Source organism: Neovison vison, chromosome 13 (assembly GCF_020171115.1).
Source record: "Neovison vison isolate M4711 chromosome 13, ASM_NN_V1, whole genome shotgun sequence".
Lineage (NCBI taxonomy): Eukaryota > Metazoa > Chordata > Mammalia > Carnivora > Mustelidae > Neogale > Neogale vison.
This window is the reverse complement of record NC_058103.1, coordinates 151,124,843-151,137,721: the sequence shown is the minus strand read 5'-3', so window position 1 is coordinate 151,137,721 and position 12,879 is coordinate 151,124,843. Positions and strand designations below refer to the sequence as shown.

The window sequence follows — 12,879 nt, the reverse complement described above, 5'->3', positions numbered from 1 at the left end:
TTGGACTTAGGTTGTCACAGACTGACTTGACTGGCCGTCGTCCCTCTCCCCCCAGGTGGGCTGCGAGGGCAGCCATCAGGTTCAGTTTCTCGTCCTCACAGCGTGGGACCTCTTATTCTGGGCCCTGCTGGATGTCCCCATCTTGTGGGTCGGAACGATCTAGGAGGGCTTTCTCGCGGGCAGAGGCGGTGGACAGATAGAGGAGGCGAGTGGATAACCCGTGCTTGTGTGGAGGCGGTGGCTTACCCAGGCTAGGGAGACCTTCCCTCGAACGTAGTGTTCACATGGTAGCGACAGATGTATCTGGAAATCTTAGCTAAGGTTGCTGAAGTTTGATTGTGACTGAGCTGGCTAGTTCCCCGCGCTCGGTCTTCACGCCCGAGAGATGATTAGCATAATTTGCCTATTTGTAGATTGTGCTATAGCAAGAAAATATACTGTCTGGCCAACATCAGTATTCCCTTCCATACAGCATATTATTGTAAATTAATAAATATTATAAGTGAGAATTTTTTATTTTTTCATTAAACAAAAATTTTAGGAAGGGAAGAAATGGAAAACTCCCTAAGATTTAGTTCTCCCTGGGGTGTGGGAAGTAGGAGAGGGGCGGTGGCCGGCTGCGTTAGGCAGGGGCTCCAGGTGGCGTGGCCAGACAGGATGTGCACACCAAGTTGGACGGGATCACATTTCAGAATTAGCTCCCCTGGAGGCTGTGGGAACATAATGGGTATTCAGATGCGTCGTGAGTACTGTGTCTGCGATTTGGAAGTCCTTGATTCGTTGAGAAATGAGGTGCTTAAGTGAGGAGGGGGGCAGGGCGGAGGACTAGTCAACCAAGGACGGCGGCTCTGGGCCCTGGTTAACTTCAGCCCTCGGGTGCCCGTGTCGGAGAGTTTCTAGAAGCAAGAGTTGCTTAGCAGTTTGGGAAGAGAGCTAAGTAAGGAAAGGAAAGGAAGTAAGGAAAACAGGCTGCTAATCATGAAGGTTTGTCCCACAGTAGAACAAAGCTTTGAATGTTGGTCGTAAACAAAATGTGTGCCGCTTAAGTGTACGGTAGCAGTTACTGCGCACGTCTGACACATGCAGAGAGGTTGCTCACCCATGACTGTGAAGTGCTTTTACACCATCTGTGGTGTATGGGGAGCAGGGTAGTGTTCTGCGCCCAGCCCTGAGGACAGGAGTGCAAGAGGTGGGCTTGAAGGTGTATTATGAGAAATTGTTAAGGGGTTTTCAAAGTTACAGACTCCTTTTTTCACGTAGGATTTCAAGGACTTTTTTTAAAAAAAGATTTATTTATTTGACAGAGATCACAAGTGGGGGGTGGGGAGGAGAAGCAGGCTCCCTGCTGAGCAGAGAGAGCCTAATTAATGCAGGGCTCAATCCCAGGACCCTGAGATCATGACCAGAGTGGAAGTCACAGGCTTTCACCCACTGAGCCCCCCAGGCGCCCTGATTTTAATGACTTAAAGTTAAACCAGTATTAGCTTACAGGTACCTCTTAAAAACTAAAAACCCTCTTAAAAACTTAGCATTCATTATTTTAGCATTGCAGAATCTTTAAAAAATCCAGTAGAAGTTTCATCTGAGTTTGAGAGGATTCATTTTCAGTGCATAAAATGTCTTAATAGCCTTGTTTTTAAAAAGGCCTTGCTCATGCTGTTGAATTAAGAATGTTTTCTTTTATTATAAACATATACACAAATGCAGGTTTCCCTTCTATCCAAAAGTAGAGCATTTTGGTGAAACGTTTTGTAAACTAAAATGGTGTAACGAAGCAATTAAAAAAGCGAGAATTCTCTTTGACCAATATCTTTGTCAGCAAAAACAGGTAGTAATGTAGGTTTTTCATAAAAGTGAAGGGACATAAAGCCAGTTCTCAGTAGCTGGGAGGTGGGGAGGGAGTGTGTGTGTGTGTGTGTGTGTGTGTACACTCATAACGGAAATGTACTTGTGATTTCCCTAGTGGGTAGAACTGAATGCAGAGGGTATTTTTTCCATCTATTTATGACTGGACAGACACCGACAGAAGCAGTCTTGGACTCCAGTGCTGTGGTCCTTTGCACTGGAATTGGAACCCAGTGCTGACTGTGGGCCAGTCTTTCCCCGGACAGTCGCGCTCGCTGGACTGGGACGTGCCGTCCCGCCGTTGCCAGGGTGGGGCCGTGTGTTTGGTGACCAGCCAGGTACCTGCTTCCTTCTGTGTTACTCCACTCCTGTCCCTCAGGGAAACTGGCTTAGATGGGGAGATCATCCCAGTGGAGAGGGCTCGTGAGGAGCAGCCGTGCGTCCCCGCCCGCACTTCCCGACAGTCTTTCTTGGAGCCTGCAGATGAGTGTCCTGGAAACAGCTTCTCTCTGTCGCTGTCTGCTTCTGCGTAAGCTGTTGCCACCAGGGTCTGGTGCTGCTTCCATTTGTCCTCGTGACTCTGAAGAATTTTTCTCCTCTTTGAAGGAGAATGTAGCATATTACAGCATGTTTCTCTTGTAGTTACTCTTTTTAATTTAACAAGTAGCAACGCCTCACATAGTCTCACTTAGGAATATCAGATTTTCAGTTCACAAAAGCTAGTTTTAAAAACATTTTTTAGGGGCGCCTGGATGGCTCAGTGGTTTAAAGCTTCTGCCTTCGGTTGAGGTCCTGTTCCCAGGGTCCTGGGATTGAGCCCCGCATCAGGTTTTCTGCTTAGCAGGGAGCCGCTTCCTCCTCTCTCTCTCTCTCTCTCTCTGCCTGCCTCTCTGTCTCTTGTGATCTCTGTCAAATAAATAAATAAAATCTTAAAAAAAAAAAAAAACAGAACATTTTTTTAAGTGTTTGGTGCACTTCACACCATCATACTTGACTGCCTTACTGCACCTTGTACTTCGCTTTGGTTAACCTCTCAGTGCCTGAGATCCTGAACCTTAGTAAAAAGAAGTGGAGTTTAGATCAGAGGTTTTATTTTCTTTCTTCCTCTTTCCCTTCCTCCCTCCCTCTCTCTTTCTTTCTTTTGTTTTTTTTAAAGATTTTATTTATTTATTTGAGGGAGAGCGATGGCGTGTGGGAGGAGGAGAGGGAGAAGTAGCCTCCCTGCTGAGCAGAGAGCCCGGTTTGGGGCTCGATCCCAGGACCCTGGGGTTAGGACCTGAGCGGAAGGCAGGCGCTTCACTGACCGAGCCACCCAGGCGCCCCAGAGGTTCTGTTTTCATATGTTGACACCCCCATTTCTCTGAGCCGTGTTTTTATTCATTTAAAGGAGAAGAAGTAACAGCCACATCCAGCTTACAGGGTGCCGGCAGTCAGTGAAGCGGTGGAGGTGACGTGAGTTTTAGGCACACAAAGGACACTGCTAGTCCGTACAGTGCCACAGGGATGCGGCAGTTACAGGAGGCTTCGGGGAACTGGGGCTTTGCAGCGTCTGGCAGTAGCGTGGGGTGAGACGCCGATCCCGTGGTCCGTGCACCCGCCCGAGAGCGCTGAGCTCCCGTCGGAGCGGTGGGAGGGGGCTTGCTGTTCCTCCCTCCAGCTCTCAGGGATGCTGACTTCATGCAGAGCTGAGCGGGCAGCGTGATGGCTCAGAACAGTCCAAGAGAAACAGTCCTCTTAGACTAGTTTGAGAAAGCTGTCTGGATTAAAACTTGAAGATTTCTTCTGGTTCTAAAGGCTGAGCGAGAAGAACCAAACAGTCCTGGGAAAAGCAGACCGGAGCCACAGGAAGACTAACAGCTCCTAGCTGCAAAGCTTCCCACAGGCTCCAGTACCTGAGACTGCAGGTGTGGGCCTGAGGACGCGCCTGCCGACGGGGGGGCAGGCCTGGCGTCCAGAAATATCCGGCAACGGGGGCCGTTGGTTTTCAGCACGTGCACGGACAGCATCCGGTACGCGAGGAGCAGGTTCCAGCAGATGATGCTAGAGAGTGAAGAGTAACACGGGACCTCTGCCCCACCTTACACAGAAGTTTGCCCCAGAATACTAGACTACAGGAGCCCAAACTGTAAAACATTTACACGAAACAGGCATGAGTCTTCATGACCTTAGGTGCGGCACCTGGAGCGCGAGCGAGCAGAGGGAAACAGACGTGGTGAAACCTGTTCGCTTCAAGGGACACCATCAAGACCATGAAACGGTCCACAGAATGAAAAAAATATTTGCGAATCATATATCTGATAGGAATATATAAAGAATGTTATAATCCAATAAGAGGCCAGTTTTTTAAAGGGCAGTGGATTTGAATAGATGCAGTTATGCCATGGTCAAGTGTGAAGGGTATGGAGAAATGAGAACCTAATACATGGGCGTTGGGGGCGTGCAGTGGTACGGCCACTTGGGTAAACAGGGTGACAGTTACATGTTGAATTTAGAAAGTCCGAGAGGTACCCTTATGACCCAGAAGTTCCATTCCTAATTCCTGCGGGATTGAAAACATATCCAGGAGTGTTCACAGCAGCCTTGTTCACTTAGCGAGGCATGGAAACGACCCGGCTGGCCATCGGCAGGTGACTGGATAGATGTGGGCTGTCCATACCCTGAAGCACTCCTCTGTCAGAGAGGAGTGGAAGCTCTGATACCTGCCACAGCAGGGCTGAACTTGGAAAACACGCAGAGGACGAGAAGCCAGGCACAGAGGCCACAGGAGGTGGGCCGGCAGGTGCAGTGAAGAGGGCCATGTGCAGGCACTCAGCGGCACACGGGGCCCTCGGGGGCAGCGGCAGCCGCACTTGCTGGAGGGGCCGGTTCAGCAAGGCTGTGTTGGAGCAGAAGCCGAGGAGGTTTTTGGTTTTTTTTTTTTTTTTTTTTTTTTTTTTAAGATTTTATTTATTTATTTGAGAGAGAGACAGTGAGAGAGAGCATGAGCAAGGAGGTCAGAGGGAGAAGCAGACTCCGCGTGGAGCTGGGAGCCTGATGCGGGACTCGATCCCAGGACTCCGGGATCATGACCCGAGCCGAAGGCAGTCGTCCAACCAACTGAGCCACCCAGGCGTCCCCCAAGGAGGTTGTTTTAAGGAAGTCACGGAAGATTCCTGAGGTACTGGGCTCTGATCGACAGGGGAGAGAGCCTTGGGAAGGCCGGCTGCTTTTGTTTTGTTTTTAAGAGAACACAGAGCTGCGTTTTAAGAAGTTCAGTGTGACACTGCTTCGCCCCAGGTGGCTGCTGATAGACAGTGGTCTCCTGCACAGAGCTGCTTCGTCCAGCAAGGTGGCCGCTGGTCTTGGGTAGCCTCGAGCACGTCCCATGCGGCTGGGCTGGAATCAGTGCGCGTCTGTTCGCTAGTCCCGCAACGTATACGTAGGTTTCCGAGAGTGTCACAAATACCTCACTAAAGCTTTAAATACTGATTCCATTTTAAATGGTAATATATGTTAACTTGGCTCTTTTATGCTTTTTAACGCAGTGGCTGGAAAATATAACATTAAATCTATGGCTCGGTCTGTGCTTTTAGACCCTGCTGTTCTATAAGCCTGACTTCCCCTTAAATATTTGACGTGTTCTCATTTGGTAAAGAATTTGTGAGCTAGGAATAACTTAACAATCCTTGGGTTCAACCCCTCATGTTGCATAAAATGGCGTACAGAGAAGGAGGTTGAGTGTCCTCCCGGTGTCGTTGGAAGGGGGCGTGTCCCTCCAGTCTGCTGCAGGGCTGGGCCGCGCGCGGTGGGTCTAAGCGGTGAGCAGAAGCCCGGAGCTTTGAGCTTCGTCTGACCTCCGAGGGGCTTGTGGGGGGACTGGTCCTGCTGTGTGAGAAAGACACGCGCCCGACGTTACATGGGGGCTGTGTCTGCTGCCGATGACTCCTGGGTTGCCTGTCAGTATTGATCGTGTGTATTAATATGCTTCCAAACAGTTAATGCTAAGTAGTTTATGTGCTTCCTGTTATATCTGTGTATTTTTTTAGCAGGCCCTAGAGCAGAGGGTTTGTGAAGTATCTTAAAATGACAGGCCAGTAGACTTTGTCTACTTGGGATTCCCATGAAAAATCAAGTTTACTTCCCAGACTTCGTGCCTAGGCCTCCCAAACAAACAGACCTTGAGGACCAGCAGAGAGAAAGCAGGCTGCGGCCTGTTCTCAGTCATTAACAAGCAGCTGACCTTGTGTCCAGTTCTCCTGTCACACTGTGAGAAACTGCCTAGTTCTGAGGACACTTCTTATTTTGGCTTCAAGTTCAGTATGTTTATGGCCCCTTTAAAAGATGGAATTGTTTCCTTTTGCATAATTAAGAGTTGGGAAGGCTTGCTTTGGTCTTAAATCTCATATATAAGGAAATGGGTAATTTCTAGGACTCCTAGGCCTTGACACAATTCTAGATCATCTTGCCCATGAACTGATTTGGTGAATGTTTAAATTCAGGCCTCGGTAGTACGAGGCAAGCGAAGGTCACCTTAGTCTCATGGGAGCGTTAGAGGATGATGGTCAGCCTCAGACACCAGCCCTCGCGCATAGCCTCGCTCCCAAGCCCTCGGGCTGCCTGTGGGTCCTTAACTTTACAGCTGCGCATCTGCTGTGGATGGACCATTAGGGCTGAGACTTGTGTACACGGGAGTGTGCGTGCGTGTGTGTGCGCGCGTGCGTGTGTGTGCGTGTGGCAGGGAAACTTATTTTCACTCTCGTCCCTTTCCGGATTCCAAAGTTTGTGCCTCAGTAATTCACCCGGTTTTGTTATGACAAAGTTTTCTTGGAGTAGTGCTGTTGTTGCTGTTTAAATATTGTTCATATAAGCATATATGAATATCACAGTTTCTTGGGAGAACAGTTTAGATGTTACGGCTTACAGATTTTGAAGACAATTAAGAGACTCTTTTCTGATGGCAAGTTACACTATGTTTGAGCCCCTTACACATAGCAGAATGTTACTTGACACTGTTCTAGGGGCTGCGGATAACCCAAGTAAGCTAGACATTCAGCCCCTACCATCATGGAGTTCACATAATGATATTTATTTATTAATAATAAAAGGTTTTATGTGTCCATAATCTGTTTAAAGTGTTTATAAAATGTTTGTATTAGCACAGCGGGCTCCCATCTGGTTTCAGAATTTGTAGGTGCAGGGGCGCCTGGGTGGCTCAGTGGGTTATAGCCTCTGCCTTCGGCTCAGGTCATGATCTCAGGGTCCTGGGATCGAGCCCCGCGTCGGGCTCTCTGCTCAGCAGAGAGCCTGCTTCCCCCTCTCTCTGCCTGCTTCTCTGCCTACTTGTGATCTCTGTCTGTGAAATAAATAAATAAGATCTTTAAAAAAAGAACTTGGCAGAATTTCTAGGTGGAGTGATGAGTCATACGGAGTTGTTCATTCGTGCATATTTACTTGGTAGTTTGTGGTGTTTTCTCTGTCATATTCTGCTTTGATGGGAGGTAATATAGTTAACAGAAGCAGGTTGGAATCCATTCCACCAAATGCTTGAGCATGTGCTATGTATAGTTCACGGTGGTGGGTGCTGGAGATTCGCACGGGATGTCAGATCCCACCAGCTTCCGCGGGGCCCGTGACTGCACCCAGCCACAGTGGGTGAGCGCTGAAGGAGGGCAGCTGAGCGGGCTCTGTGGCGCGCCGGCTCTGTGGCCAGGGGTGCCAGCACAGGCCGGAGCAGGAGTGGAGGACACGGCCTGCCCTGGAAGAGCTCACCACTCAGCCGGGTGAAGACCAGGAGGCCGTTACCGTCGTAGGGCACTACTAGTGGGGCGCACGGCACGGTTCCTGTTCTAAGCTGGTGGGTGGGGGTTGGAGTAAGAGCGGATGGTGTGAGCTTGAACAGGAAAGACCAGTGCGAGTAAGCCAGGGGGAGAGTGGGCCAGGAGGGCGTGGGAGAGCATTCTGCGGAGAAAGGCTGTTGGCAGGAGCTCGGCAATGAGACGCCTCGGTGTGCTTCGGAAGGGCTGTAGAGGCCTGCTCTGCACTGTTGAGCAAGAGTCCTCCAGGACCAGACGCTGAGAAACCCCGAGAAGGGGACAGCTTGGCTGTGGTAGTCGCTGCTTTAGAGGGAGGTGTCGTGTGTGTGTGTGTGTGTGTGTGTGTGTGTGTGCTGGGTCATGTGACAGACTGACTCCGGGGACAGCGTCCAGGGACAGGAAGGTTCACGTTGGTTCGGAGGCAGACGTGGTGATTTGACTGAATCTCGGTGCAGTTGGCCTTGACTTTGCTACTAACCTGCGTCAATTTATTATCCTAATTAAAACATCGTAATAAAATTATCTTCTAACATATTAAAGGTTTTATGTGAAACATTCTGAGAATTTTAAACATAGTATTCCACCTAATCTTGGTTTCAGCTCTTTTTGTCCTTGTTCTCTGAGAAATCGACATAGTTCTGACCCCAGCAATATTTCAAAGTTGACGTGTGGCCATTTTCTTACGCACTCCCTTAGAATACCCAGCTAGTATTTGCGTGGGGGTCAGATACATGATTACTACAAATAGAGGGAATACAGCGCTAGATCTCTAGAGACACTGTTAACATGCCAGTATGTATTCTAGGTTTCCTATGTGTGTGTGTGTGCACGTGTGCGTGCCTGGATACCTAACGTAGGTACATACATGGAATGAAAAGAGTGTAGTATTGTGTATTCTACCTTGTAACTGTGTAAGCATCTTTCCCCGCTAGCAGATTCCTCAGCTGTCCTCACAGTAGCAGACCACTGAGGGTGGGGGGGGGCAGCCACCACCAGTATTAAAATCTTCCTGAATAATTAAATTTTACCACTTTCCTGTTTTTGTCAGCTTCAGTATCAGATACGGCACAGCAGCCGTCTGAAGAGCAAAGCAAGTCTGTTGAAAAACCAAAACCAAAAAAGAGTCGCTGTTTCATGTGCAGGAAGAAGGTGGGACTTACTGGTAAGGGCCTAAATCCGTTGGTTGAAACTCAAGATTGTATTTTAAAGTAACGCGTGGCTCACTGTTCCTGGCTTCAGTGGAGATCATTTTTGCTCTATGAGAGTTAATACTGGATACACTTCAACTCCTGAATTTTCTTACATAAAGTAGCTTTTAGTTATTTACCTGAAAGTAAAATGAATAGATTTTCTTTTAAAAACTCATAGCCCCGGATTTGCGAGTCTTAGGGCGGGTCACGGTGCCGGGCGCTGAAGTGCACGGCTCCTGCGTGGCCGAGCCGGAGTTGGGGAGCGAGGGCAGTGGCGGGGGGGCTTTGTCAGTGCACAGCGGCTCGAGGTGGCGCTGGTGGCGCTCGTGAGGGCCCCGCGCGTTTTCCCTTGTGAGGCGTCAGCCCCGCACCGCGGTGCGGCTGCAACATAGCCGTGAGACGGTATCGCCACGGGGAGAGGAAGAAAACGTGTTTGAAGTGTTATTTGGGTCTTTGGCAGCCAAAGCAGGTTGAGCGCGGTTGGTGGATCACTTCGGCAGTTCAGGGACAGCTATCCCGAGTCACATGGCGGAAGGGGCGGAGAGGCCCGTCACGGAGAGTGGCGTGGAGGCAGCGTGGTTCAGCCGGGTCTCGAGAGACGAGCGGGACTTCAGCAGACGGAAGCAGGGCCACTCGAGGCAGAAAGACTAGCTTGAACCAAGGGCTGGAGAAAGGAAGGGATGGGGCATGTTGAGGGGCCCGAGCCGGGGAGGGCGGCTGTGGCGCACAGCCTGGGAAGAGGGGAGGCTGCTGCTGTGGGCTGTGCCCCACGGCGGGGAGCGGGTGCAGCTGGAGAGGGTTCCCGTTTATCATTTGTTGCGTGCCCGGCGTCGTGCTGAGCACTCCCCAAGAATTTGACTTTGGAGCTGAGAAGAGTAGACGAGATTTTCAGGATCTCAGGAAGGTTTCTCCGGCCAAGGAGCAGGTTGTAGAGAGGGCAGAAGCAGAGTACGGTCTGGTATCTGAGGCGTGGAAGACCGGCCGGTGCTCTGGCAGACGGGAACGGGTCAGGTGTTGTAGAGAGCACACGTTGGTGTCCGGTGTGGTCCGAGTCAGGTGTTGTAGAGTGCACACGTTGGTGTCCGGTGTGGTCCGAGTCAGGTGTTGTAGAGAGCACACGTTGGTGTCCGGTGTGGTCCGAGTCAGGTGTTGTAGAGAGCACACGTTGGTGTCCGGTGTGGTCCGAGTCAGGTGTTGTAGAGTGCACACGTTGGTGTCCGGTGTGGTCCGAGTCAGGTGTTGTAGAGTGCACACGTTGGTGTCCGGTGTGGTCCGAGTCAGGTGTTGTAGAGTGCACACGTTGGTGTCCGGTGTGGTCCGAGTCAGGTGTTGTAGAGTGCACACACTGGTATCCGGTGTAGTCCGAGGACATCTCGGGAACTCTCACTTCATGATGGGAGGCTGAGGCTCAGTAAGACCCGTTTCGTCCGGCCTGTCCACCTGCTGTCGCGGTCGGCTTCATTTTCCACTCCTTAGCGTGAAGTGACAGCAGATGTCCCTGAAGCAAGAATGGGTTGTGGTAGAGACGCCCCCATCAGATGTCCGCGTGCGACATGCTGATTCCTCCGCTGCGTTTCCAACGGTTCTGTCCTGTCCTACAATCTGAGTTCTGGGAAGCAGGACTGGTTTGATAAGGACTATCTACTCTCTCTCTCTCTCTCCTCTCCCCTCCCCTTCTCCCCTTTTAGCTTCAACTCTTTGGGCATTTCCCGAAAATAAAGAGCATTTATTGCATGTTTGCTAAATGTTAAGCACTTAACACATCCGTCATTTAATCCGTAAAGTATTATTCCAGAACTACAGCTGCAGAAACTGAGGCTCAGAGAAGCTAAGCAGCCGCCTGCATCGGGAGGTGGCTTCCCGGAGGCGCCAGACTCCAGAGCCTGCCCTGACCCAGCCCGCAGCCGCCGGGTGGCCTCTGCGCTGGAGTCTGCCGGGGAAGCCGGGCCGATGCTGTGCTCTCCCTTAACAGTTCTGCCAGGAGTCTCGTTGCACCTTTCTTAAGGTTGCTTTCTGACAGTGTGCTTATTTTCACATTTAGAATGTGATTTGAGAGAGGTCTTCCGTCCCACGTAGCAGTCCTGATTCTGGCAGGACGTGTGACTGTGGCCACGGCGCAGTCAGGAGGCCGAGCTTAGAGAAGCGGCGAGGCTCCGCTGTGGGGCAGACTCTGTTGGTAGATAAGGAGTAAGAAAGGAAGCTCTCAGCGAGGCAGTCCTGAAACTGTCTGGAGTGGTTCTTTAGATGGCTGCCCTACGTACAGGATAGATGTCATCATTACTGTGCTAAGGAGCTTACCACTTAGACCTTTCATGCAACTCACGTGTGTGTACTGCTCCATTTTCAGGGTTTGAATGCCGGTGTGGAAATGTTTACTGTGCTGTACACCGCTACTCCGATGTACACAGTTGCTCTTACAATTACAAAGCTGATGCTGCTGAGAAAATCAGAAAAGAAAATCCAGTAGTTGTTGGTGAAAAGATCCAGAAGATTTGAACTCCTGCTGGAATACAAAATCCTTTGACCATCTGCAAACTAAAAATTGACTTGAGGTTTTTTTTCCTAGTCCTTGGGAATGTAGAGCAACGTACTTGCATAGACCTTTTTAATCATGCATGTCGCCAGAAGAAGAGATTTTTGTTTTTGTTTTGAAAATGACTCTGAACATTTATTTCCATTGCAGTTTCTGTGGCTGAAAAGACTTAAGTAAACTTTACAAGTATTATCCTTTTAAGATCATTTTAATTTTAGTTGAGTGCAGAGGGCTTTTATAACAAACGTGGAGAAATTTTGGAGGGCCGTGACTTTTCCAGTATTAAACACGCATGCGTTGATCTTGCAGTTTATTTTCCACTGTGTGTGTCCGTAGCTTTTCTCTGCAGCACGGTCCCTGCCGACGGCGCCCCTCGGGGCCCGGCTGGTTACCAGTCACGGAATGTGTCCTCATGCTTACGGCTGCTGCTGGGTGTTCATTAACAGAAGTTCTACATACGTTAGCGTATAGTTTCTTTGCATCCACTATTTATGTCTGAATCATTTGTCACAAGAGAGTGTGTGCTGATGAGATTCTAAGTTTGTGTGTTTTTAATTTTTTTTGAGCGAGGGAAGGGAAAGCTGTGTGCATTTCATTGCCGACTGCGGGTTTCTTTCAGATTACGCTCACCGGTCTGTGTGTACACGGTGTGAAGAATGATTTGAAGTAATTGTGCTGTATTTATGTTTACCCACCAGTCTTTGATTAAATAAAATGGAAAACTGTAACGTTCCCTTGTGTTACTTTTTCTCTGTTCTTTCCGGTGATTCATTTTGACTTTTGGTCCTTTTGTTTTCTACTTTATTGATTTTGTGCAGGCCCTGCTGCTGTTCCCATATCCATCTGTGACTTGTCTTCCGGTAGTGACTCGTACGCTCAGATCCCATCGAGGGGAAGGTGTCAGCATTTAACACCAAGAACTGCTTTTTGTCGCACAGATACCGAATCCTCTCGCTCTGTTCTACACCCTGTCACGCTGAGTCAGTATCTGCCTAGGAGCTCCTTTTTCTGGTAGAATTCGAGAAACTGAAAGGGCACAATTCAAACACGGCAGCTGGAGGATTGCGGATGAGAAAGGCCGTTTGTCCTGTGGTTTTCAAACTTACCGGGCGGCCGGTCTTTTTCTTTCTTTTTTTTTTTTTAGCATGAAACATAAAACAAGTGAAAAGCAGTATTTTACTTTCTAAAGTCGTACACCACGACTTTACTTTTAGGTTTTATCTTAGTATGCAATGATGGCTTAGCATGATCATCTACAAATGTAATCTATTTAAATGTAATCTGTTAATTTATTACATGAACAGATTAAAAAGAGAAAACTGTTTGCCTAGCCCAACATCTCCAGGTTAAGTATTTAATAGAATTTAACACCGTTTTATGATGAGAACTCCTGATAAATGAGAACTACAGAGGAATTTCTGGAAGCTGATAGCTTCTATGCAAAACCAAACGAACAAATGAAAACCAAGCATCTTCCAAAAAGAGGAAATTCATTCATTCCATTTTAAAGTCAGAAAAA

The 12,879-nt window shown here is 49.0% G+C and overlaps 1 protein-coding gene across 8 annotated transcripts in view; it reads left to right on the top strand.

Moving 5' to 3' along the window:
* The window catches only part of ZFAND6 (zinc finger AN1-type containing 6), a 54,544-nt gene extending 42,456 nt beyond the window's left edge, over positions 1-12,088 (top strand). For all 8 annotated transcript variants that reach the window (XM_044230985.1, XM_044230992.1, XM_044230984.1 and 5 more), the window contains 2 exons: positions 8,686-8,799; positions 11,175-12,088. In XM_044230985.1, coding sequence (XP_044086920.1) covers positions 8,686-8,799; positions 11,175-11,323 — 263 coding nt within the window. In that variant the 3' untranslated portion in view covers positions 11,324-12,088. The remainder of the gene's footprint in view (positions 1-8,685; positions 8,800-11,174) is intronic.
* Positions 12,089-12,879: the final 791 nt, after the last annotated feature.